Below are 10,692 nucleotides of genomic sequence, written 5' to 3' on the forward strand. Positions count from 1 at the left end.
CTATGCTTCCTCTTCTATTCCTTTTCCTCCTCTGTGACCCTAAACTTTGTGATTCTCAAAGTCTCAATATCCTCTGTTGTCCTAAGCACCGAGGAGGAGAGAGGGTTCTCAGATCTCGAAGTAATGAACATCAGATTAGGCAGAGTAAAAACCAGAGTTTTTTTTTTTTTAAAGGACACGGAAAAGGACCCTTTTGGGTTCACACATTTCCAGATCAACACAAAATGTATGGCAGAGAAGGAGCACTTGTTTTCTACTGGGGGCTTACAAAGGGCGTTGGCGTTGATGAATTAGAAGATTTCCTCTGAAGTCAAACTAGGAGAAGGATCCTCGTTGAGATCATTAGAAAAAGATAAATAAAGCTTACCACCTCCTAAAAAACGAAGCTTTTTTCTAATATAATGCTTTCCATCTTTCCCACATTTAGACTGACAGTAAAAATTTAAAGCCAACTAGATCTAAATCTCATTTATGTTGTGCACTGGTGGAGGATTTATTGCCGTTGTTTTGAAATCTTACCTTCTGGCAGTGACCACACCATTTATATCAGGCCTTTAAGTGCCACTTTGATTCTTCTCTCCTGTCTCTCTCTTTCACTCTCTGCATTTGCCCTGCAGTTTCCCTACTTGTAGAGAAAACAAAATTGAGGTGAAGACTGTACCAGTCTAGTTCTCAAAACTCAACCGAAAGACCTTGTATCCCACACGCTCATGTGACATAATAACTTCTGGGCCTGGGGGGGGATACGTCATTGGGGCTTGGGATTTATTTTGTAGTGGCAAATGAGATGCTTATTGGTATCATCTCTTGGTTCAACTCTAAAGCTTCAATCTTGTTGAGTTTCTCTCAGTCTTTTTGTTAAGAAAATATGAATTGGGTTCTCCTTCAAGTCAAAGAAAGCGCCTTTATTTCTCCAACCCAGCAACCATATTTTCTTTCTCAGCCACCTCCACAACCAAAACTTGATACTGATGGTTTCAACTTGAGCACCAGGGTTAGTCCTAGTATATTGCTTATCATTATAATTCTAGCTATTATTTTCTTTGTTTCTGGTTTGCTTCACCTGCTAGTTAGATTTCTTTCAAGACCACCTAATAGGGAAACTGATGACTTGGAGAGTGTGACTGCTCTCCAAGGTCAGTTGCAGCAACTCTTTCACCTTCATGATGCTGGTGTTGACCAGACATTTATAGATGCTCTCCCTGTGTTCCACTACAAAGCCATTATAGGATTGAAGAACCCTTTTGACTGTGCTGTTTGTTTGTGTGAATTTGAGCCTGAAGATAAGCTTAGGTTGTTGCCAAAATGCAGTCATGCCTTTCACATGGAGTGTATAGACACATGGCTCTTGTCTCACTCCACTTGCCCTCTTTGTAGAGCTTGCTTGCTCTCTGATTTCTCTCCAAACAATAGCCGCTCTCCCATTGTTCTTGTTCTTGAATCTGGAGGTGAGAGCTCAAGAGAGATTGTTAATGATAGAGAGGCTAATATTGGGAGAACCAATTCAGTTTTGACTACAAATTCCCATCTGAGCTGTCACGGAGACAATGAATTGGGATCATCGCGTTTGGATATTTCACACAAGTCGAGTGAAATCTTGACAAAAGATGATTCTGTCCCAGATTCTGCCCCTACAATAGAAGTGGATTCAATGGATAAGGTCGTTCCTGTTAAGCTAGGAAAGTTTAGGAATGTGGATAACGGTGAAGGGAGTAGCACCAACAATGTTGATTCAAGAAGGTGCTATTCTATGGGGTCATTTGAGTATGTATTGGATGAGAATTCTTCATTGCAAGTACCTATAAGGACTCCAATGAAGAAGCAGTCAAGCAAGAAGCCTACTCTGCCTTTAACACCTGGTCACAGGCCAGCAATGTCTGAATGTGATTGTGAATCAAGAAGAGAATTTGATGGTTTTGAAAGCCTTAAAAGTGTTGAAGTTAACGGGACTGCTAGTATTGTTTCGAGCAGCGGTAATGGCATTGGTAGAAGCAAGAGAGAGAGCTTTTCTATATCAAAGATATGGCTTAGAGGGAAAAAGGTGAAGCAGAATTCACCAGAGGATTCTTCGAGAAGGGCCTTTTCCTTCCGATTTCCGGTGAATAAAAATGTTGTTGCCGGTGATGATTTGAAGATGAAGAAGGGGGATGGTGATGTGAAGACTGATTCTGAAATAAGCTTTGGCAGGTGGGAAAATGGAGATGGTCAATGGGGTTTTGATGAGCAGAATCAGAGTTGTAATAGCTTGGAATTACAAGCAAAAACACCTTCCTTTGCAAGGAGGACTCTGCTTTGGCTTGTGGGAAGACAAAACAAGGTTGTTCACTCATCCTTTACACCTAATGTCTAGCATTCTTTTGTCAACTTTTCTTGGATACTTTTTCTGGGAAAATTTTCTTCGTTTTCTTATCTGTTAAGGCAGAATTGGAATCTGTAGCTGGAAAAAGAAAGAAGCAATTATGAAGCTGATCCAAAAACACAAAATCGAGGCTTTTACATTGGATTATGCTTGCTTTTCATCCCCCCCCCCCCCCAATATTTCAGTATTGTAGGTGTCGTGAAGCAAAGACCATTCTTTTATGATGGTCTTCCTTGTGTCCTTTCAAGGTGAACAATCTTTGGCTTTTCATGGTTTCACATGCTTAAAATGTAGACTAATTTGAAAGTTATTGTTTGATTAGTTCAACATCCAGGATAATAATTTGCATCAGAAATTGATGGAAAAACCACCCAGAAGCATACAGTTTCTCTGTATCATGGTAGCTTTCCTTCCAATGGTAGTGTTAGCTAAAAAAATGTCAGATGCCATTATTATGCATTAATGGGGCACATGTATTCTTCTAAAAAAAAGAGAAAAGAAAAGAAGAACAAGAGAAGTAGGGCATAGTCATTGAGCTTACTGGAATAGTTTTATCTTATGCATCATCTGGTTACAGCATTTATTGACAATTCTTGATTGGAAATGTTGGAAAGATTGTACAGCGCTTAACGTGCCAAAATCTACGCACTGAAAGAGTGTATCGATTGTTGTGCGCCATTGAATTCATCAAATGGTGGAGGATAATCAGGGGTAGATAATTTGTTTTTTGCATAGAGAAGCTTCAAGCCTTCAAGTGATAATATCAATTTAAGTTCTGCTAGAGAAATTATTTTCTTAACCACAATTTTTCATCAATAACTTGGATATCTATCTTTCTGCTATAGAATCCATTTCCTTGAGTCTCAAATCATCACCTGGATGCAGCAGGTTGTTCTTCCGTCAAAAACACACTGCGTTAGGCTGTTGAAGGATGATAAAAAAATTCTACTCGTGCTAAGTATGGGATAAGAAAAGAGAAAGATTTCCTGTACTGTAATACTCACAAAAAGAAATATATATAACAAGGGTTATTTTAATTTTGAAATAATACTAGACAGATTATTGAATTGCTTCATCTAGTATAGCACAATTAATGTAATGTAAAAAAATCCAAATTTGATTTGGAATGCACAGCTGCTTCCTCCATCAGTAGACAGCTGTTTCTGCATTCAATGAGAAAGAATTCATATTGTTTAAATAATTGTTGTATTGGGGCGATCAACATTAATGGCTGATGTTAACAGTGTAATGAGAGCGGTTGGGGACCATTTTCTAGTATTATTTGTGGCACCTCATGTGACTGTCCCTACATATTTATGTTTTGAGTCCATTGACTCCTTAATTACCTTTCATGGCTACCCTTGTTTTTTCTGATTATTTTTAAATCCAGGTCTGCAGCATCATGTTTAGGCTAAAACTAGCAATTTGTCTTGCTGCAACAGCCTGGATTGTCGATCGATCATACAAATTGATCTTAGATTTGCAGAAAAACAACCTGGAAGGAAAAAAAAAAAAAAAAACTACACTCGGAAACAATACCTTAGCAGATAATGATCGACGTGTGATCATAATGGAGGTGGGCTGGCCTTAGTTTTTGGAGTCATAGAAGTGGCCAAGCCGCTTCATTGCCACCACCGCACGCTTCTGATTCATTGCAAAGCACGAGGAATGCCGTAAAAACCTCTAGCTAACCGGTGACCAAAGACACTTGTTAAGAAACACTAATTATAATCGTTAAGCATTTGATTAAGCTGTATCAATGAAGAACAGACTTGTTACAACAAATTTGGTACGAAGTCTTTGTTCAAAATATAAGTGCAAGGTTTTCAGAGAACCCTAAACCCTGTTTGCAGACATGTATAAGCTGGTAATACTGGTTCAGAGCAGTTCTTGTTTTTGATCTTGTTGCACAACAAGCATGGAACGATTGAAGACCCCCAGCTCTGGGTGCTCACACTGTTTGAGGGATGTCATCTTGCAACTATTCTTAGCTCGTTTTCATCCACCATGGATCTTACGATTGAAGCAGTTGCAGAGACACCATTTGCTATCTCCTCTCTATATGCTAGTATTCTCTTTCCTTGAAATCCCTCAAACCGTATAATCATGAGTTGACCATATAAAGCCGCTGGAGAGAATAAACGTGAAAGCATGAATGCAAATGATTCGTCCTTTATGACCTGAACTTTTTATTAGGATGAAAGGGAAATGAGAATCAATAGTAGGCTTGTTAAAGGATTAAAGAAAAAAAAATGGTGATTAGTCCGTGTTTAATTAGTCAAAATTTTGTATCATTCATTCATACATTTATGTTCGATATTCATTCATACATTTAACTTCAATGTTACATAGATGGTACAACAAATTCATTTATGAACTGTTGGAATAGATCAAAACTCAATAAAAAGTTTAGTTATATCATATTAGAATACTAGCTCAAAAATGCTATAATTATTTATCTAACTGTTGAATCACTCTCAAATTTTTATAAGAGTTTTCGAAGATTGTTTCCTTAAAGAAAATTATAGAATCATTATTTCATTTGCTAGATTTTTAGATATCAAAAATCTTGTCGAGCCCCTCTAGTTTTGACAGTTTTTGTGATTTTTTATTTATTTTTAGATTTCTTTATTCTTTTAGTTTTCTTGCTTCTTTCATTTATAATTATAGATTTTTTGTTTTTATCTCCTAGTTAAAGTATGCTTTTCTGGTCTATTTAAGGCCTTGTAAACCTCTTAGGAGGCAGATTTCATTATCATTATTTTAAAGAATAAACTTTTGAATTTAGAGTTTATATCTGCAATTCTTTATACTTAGTAAAAATATTTTGTGTTTTTTATTTAATTGTTTTTTTTTAACTTTCGCCTGCATCAAAAGGACTTCAAAAGAAATTTAAAAATTCAACAAGCTGAAGGGTATATGGTTAACGAGGGAAGATGCAAAATTGAGTGCTTCACCCTAATAACTAGCTTCTTGACGCACATAGGCATAGGTGTCATCAAGGTCTATAAAAAGATCCATTCCAAGAACCTACCTCTAATTTATTCGAATTCTGCATCCAGACCAGTAAGAAAGATGTGCACTCTTAACCATGTAACATATTTCTTATATGTGACAGCATCATCAAGATCCTTCATATAACTTAATCACGATAATCTAATTCTTAGAAAATCTTGACAAGTTCAGAGTTTAGAAGTTTCAGTCAAGCTGTCAAATAAAAACGCGTATGGGAGCTCGAACTCAATGACCCGGATTTGCCTCTTGTCTTAAAGTTCCAGCGAGCATCCTTGTTGCCACTGATCTGATCATCAAATGCTCCCACATCAATTTTCAAAGGAAAACTGGAGCTTGAGCCTTCATCAATGGTTTGTTTGTAGTAAGCACTTCAATTTGTTTCCATAAAAAACATATCCATACGGAATCATTATGAAAAGGGAAAGATTAGCCTTTGGTAATCCAAGGAAGCATACAACCCAGAAAAATGAATTCTGGAAACAGAATGAATTAAAACCAGATGGGCCATCGACGTCCTCCAAATCCTTCATCAGAATGCTATCATGCATTCTTAAAAAGAGTTATTTGCTGCCCTTCAAGCTCTACTCCCTTCATCGTCAAATTATCTTTCTTATAAATCATAAGATAATAGTAGTATTCTGTTAAAGAATAATATAAATTATATTTTAGGACCTCATCTAAAAGGTTAAGTTATTGGGTTGAGTTGGTTCTTTGATATGGTATCAGAGTTTTAATGACCAAACGGTCACGAGTTCGAATCTTATAATCCCCATTTATTTAAGCACAAGATAATGTGAGCCTGTGCAAGATTCAAGCTCAAAAGATTTTCATTTGAGGGGGTGTGTTAGAGAATAACATAAATCATATCTTGGAACCTCACCTAAAAGTTTAAGTTATTGGGTTGAGTTGGTTCTTTGACACATTTCTACTATGCGGAAAACCTCTATATGCAAAGACAAGCCAACGTCTTTGAATCCTTCCAGCTGCACTGCACCATTTCTAGAGAATAACCTCCCATTACCAGGCGAAAGAAATCTGATTCCAACTACAAATGAATCTATGAAGTTACCTCGAATGCTTCATCTCTGTTCTCTTGAGATTAGCATGGAATGCTGCTGTCTACGCCATATAGAAGGGGCGTAATGGTAGGATCCATGACAGTGATTGTAATCCCCAGGGGTTTATGGCTAAATGGGTCGATCAAGCTATAAATTTTTTCAAACTATAATTCTGCAGAAAGCTATTAGAAATCCGAGATTTCATTCTATTTGCAGTAGTTGGTGTTTAGTGAGCAACTAAAGTTTTAGCAGGCTGTGGCCTCTATGAACTTATGTATTGGGCTTCGCCCTTTCAGTTTCTTTTGACAATGAGGAAGATCTTCATTCATAAAAATAAAAGAAAGTTACCTGGAAATCCAATATAAATATGTACAAGGCTGCGATTAAACTGATTTTTTTTATTAAATTTATTTATTTTTAATGTTTTTGGACTGTTGAGGTATTCTATGTTAAAAATAATTTTTTCAAAATATATTATTTTGATATATTTTTAAATCAAAAAATATTTTAAAAATTAATCCCTTTAAACGGACAAAAAGTTTTAAACTACCACTGCAACTATAAGATGCGCACTAGTTTGCTTTTTACTAAGGCATTTGTTGTTGCTGTTCTTCTACCTGTTCTCGTGCCTGCTGAACAACAAATAAGGAACAGTCTGCCTTGTTGTCTTCCGATATGATGAGGTCTCCGATTAGCCCCAGCTCCGGATACTCACACCATTGTCTGAGACCACTTGTCTGTGGGGTAATGCCATCCAGGTTGTCTCTTCGACCCACAATTATAAGCTCGTATTCAGGCACCATGGATCTAATAAGTGAAACAGTTGTTGCTGCTCCATCTACCACTTCTTCTCCGAACGTAATGTGATCCTTTTCCTTCACTCCCTTCAAAGCCACATTATCTTGTTTTGCTTCCAGTTCATTCAAGTTTGCTGGAAGGAGATGTGCCACACGCAATTTAACCCTGGTGTCTTGTGCCATGCGAATAGCAAAAGTTAAGGCTTCTCTGTCATCATCACCTCCCAAGAAGATCATAGCAACATTGATTACTGCTGGTGCATCTTCTTTGTAGACTAGCCGCCGGTTACTGCATCTGTCAACTAGTATCCCTACAGAGCAAGGTGCCTTTTCAAGGACCCTGCTGTTCAATTCCCTCAGGCTGTGGTCCTCTGATTGAATCGAACCATCTTGTTTCCACCATCTAATGTGAAATGGAAGTATTATAAGAGATGCGAGCCTCTCCACCGCCAGTGAGAAAATATCATCATACATGAATTTCAGCAGAGAGACTGCTGTGACTGCGTTCACCGATAACGATCCACGACTGTTTTGCTCGAACTCGTTGAACAAACGAATGACGTTCTTTGAATGTAAATAATCACAGACTATTACCCTCCCCTTTCGGTGGGAAATGAAGAGTGGAGTGGATTGCCCGACAAGCTTGATGTGGTGGAGCACTGTAACCGCGATAGGGCCATCTCCACGGCAGGAGGCATCAAGAAGATTTATTACCGCATTCACATCTCCTGGTGCATGGATACAAGAAATAATTTGCAGCTCTGAGTTTTTCCTGGACTCTATGAGATTCCTTTTCAGGCATCCTACATATCTCCTCTCAGGATTGTATAGCCTTTTCACAAGAATTGGTACAACGCTGCCGAAGACGATGACTGTACCAACCATGAAAATGAAAGCATCATCCATTATTGCCTGCATTTGTCGGTAGAGTAAAATGAAGACGGGACATTAGTTTAAGCCTTGTTGCAAAGATTAAGGAATATATGAATGCAAAGCATGGATTGGTTACTAGTAGTTACCTGAGCATCATCCAAGAAACTGTACAGGGCCAACTCAACGACGCCTTTCGCACACATTATGAGGGCAAAGGCAGCACCATTTTTTGCTGGCGATTCCCAAAATAATGAATGTGAAACGTAACACACCAAGAATTTGGTCAAGGTAATCACAGTAAGAGCAACTGCAGCGATTGATAACTTGATCTCGTCAAATTTTGTGTTTGCAAAATCCACCCTCATGCCACATGATGTGACAAAAATTGCAAGGATGTAACCTGTAATTGCTTCGAACTTCTCCAAAACAGAAGATCCCAGTGGCGGTCCAGATGGAACAGCTAGACCAACAATAAAGGGCCCATAAAAAACAGCCAATCCATTAATATGTGAAAGCAACACAGAACCCAGGAACAGTGAAATGATGAAGTAAACGTACAATTCCTTCAGGCTATCACGCATCTTCCTTGCCAGAAGATTCAATGCTGGTCTAAGAATCAATGCAACAGTAAGGATGAAAACAAGCATCCCTATTACACCGTCCCCGGTTTCATTGAGCTCGTGGCCTGCTGTTCTCAGCAAAGATGAAACAATAAGAAGCAGAAGGCCAACAAGGTCACTAACTAGCGCTGTTGACAGTCCTAACCGGCCGAGTTGTGAGTTTAGAAGTTTTAGCTCATGGAGAAGGCTAACTATCACAGGAAATGAAGACATGGAATACACTGTTGCATTAAAGAAATTCATTAAACACTCGTGCTTGGTCATAACTGTTAAGGTTGCTAGACCAAGTAGAAGTGGTAAGAATACACAAGAAACACCAAGAAGTAAGACCTTTCCTTCTACATTTCTCAACATCTCCATATCCATTTTCACTCCACTTTGAAACATAAACAACTGGTAGCCCATTGTTGCTACTGTAACAAGATTTTCTACACCTAACCTTGAAAATAGAACATTTGAAACACTACGAGGAAGCACTGCTGGATTGAAAATCAGGCCTGCCTGTATTAGCCAAAAAGCATTAAAGCGTGTTATAAAATAGAATCAGTACACGCATATGAACTCAAACAATAGATCAAACTTACAAGAATCTGTGAGATCAGCGATGGCAGTCCTATTCTTCTGAACGCAAAATTCAAGACCTGGGTGATACCAAATACCACCGCCAGGAGCACCTCCAGATTTGGCAATGTATAACTCAGTGGTTCAAATTTGCTGTCGACCAAGTACTCTTCCAATCCAGGTGAATTTACCTTTGGAGGTAGAGTGAAACAAGTGACCGATTCATGAAATTCTCCCGTTGAATTGACGATTACATTTGACAGTTTTAAGGGATCCATATTGCCACAAGCGCTTCGCTTGCTTCCACACCTGGTTATATTTTTTTTTTCTCAGGAGAGAAAGATAGAGATGGTGACTAATGGTAGTTATGAAAAAGCAAAAAAACCGGCAGCAGGGGAAAATCAAGAACAGGAAAATTGCTGCACGGCAGGTCTTCCAATGAATTATTGAAGGAAAACAAAAGCCTAATTGCTTTCAGCTCCTGGAATGCAGGTCAGCTGGTCAGGTGTTCAACGATTTTTTAGCGGAATATCCGTAATAGTCCCTGGACAGGAAACAAGTTTGACCAAATTTCTTCTTCTTTTTTTAGCACTATGAGTTCGTTAATTACCATCAGTAAAAAATAGAAAAAAGAAGTGCTGGTGGAGCAATGACATCAGATAGGCTGACATAGCAAATGCTACGCCAGTACATTCGTAACTGGTTATAATTGAAGGAAAATAAGCGGCGGTGGTGGGGGCGGCGGCAGCAGCAGCATGCTTTATATGCAAACCACCACACATTGAGGCCGTTTGTTTACATATTAAAAATCAGGTTTAATGTAAAACACAGAAGGCAAGTGTTTGGTAAAGAAAAAATCACTGATTACTGTTTATGGGTCTCATTAATTTCTATGTTTGGAATGCAGGATTGAAAGAAGCAGCTGAAGGCTGCTTTTCTTGCACTGTTTATGTAATTACATTGTTTAATGAAAAGTGTAATTTTCTTACACTGTTATTTGCTGTGGTTTGGTTTTGTTTTTTTTTTTTTTTTAAGTTTTTTTAGTTTAGAGTGAATTTTATAGTTGATAATATTTTATCTAATTTTATTATAAGCTAAAAAAATTATGGAAATTATAGTTCTTGTCGGATATATTTTGTACATAATGAAATTGTAGATGATTTTATAGAATAATAAAAAATATTTTATATTAAGTATGATTTATTTCATGGTGTAAGTAGCAATAGTTAAATTTCACAATATTTAAATTAAAAATCCTTAATATTAATATATATTTTTTAAAATTATTTTATAACCTCAATTTTAAAAAATATTTTTAACCAAACACATTAAACTACTTTTTGTTCAACTTTAATTTCAACCATAGTTTTAATTAAATATCTATTTTTTCAAACCAACCTTCAATTAAA

General features: G+C 37.4%; 2 protein-coding genes across 2 annotated transcripts; one reads left to right on the forward strand and one right to left on the reverse strand.

Moving 5' to 3' along the window:
- Positions 1–325: 325 nt before the first annotated feature.
- LOC118034245 (RING-H2 finger protein ATL13) lies at positions 326–3,100 on the forward strand. The gene has a single exon (XM_035039482.2). It carries the CDS (start codon positions 869–871, stop codon positions 2,348–2,350), a length of 1,482 nt encoding a protein of 493 aa, XP_034895373.1. The 5' UTR covers positions 326–868; the 3' UTR covers positions 2,351–3,100.
- Positions 3,101–6,971: 3,871 nt separating this feature from the next.
- LOC118034244 (cation/H(+) antiporter 4) lies at positions 6,972–9,882 on the reverse strand. The gene is made up of 3 exons (XM_035039481.2): positions 9,307–9,882; positions 8,249–9,223; positions 6,972–8,141 (listed from the first exon to the last, which is right to left on the reverse strand). The coding sequence occupies exons 1-3, from the start codon at positions 9,559–9,561 to the stop codon at positions 7,020–7,022; spliced, it is 2,352 nt and encodes a 783-aa protein (XP_034895372.2). The 5' UTR covers positions 9,562–9,882; the 3' UTR covers positions 6,972–7,019.
- Positions 9,883–10,692: the final 810 nt, after the last annotated feature.

The sequence above is a fragment of the Populus alba genome, chromosome 18 (assembly GCF_005239225.2).
Source record: "Populus alba chromosome 18, ASM523922v2, whole genome shotgun sequence".
Lineage (NCBI taxonomy): Eukaryota > Viridiplantae > Streptophyta > Magnoliopsida > Malpighiales > Salicaceae > Populus > Populus alba.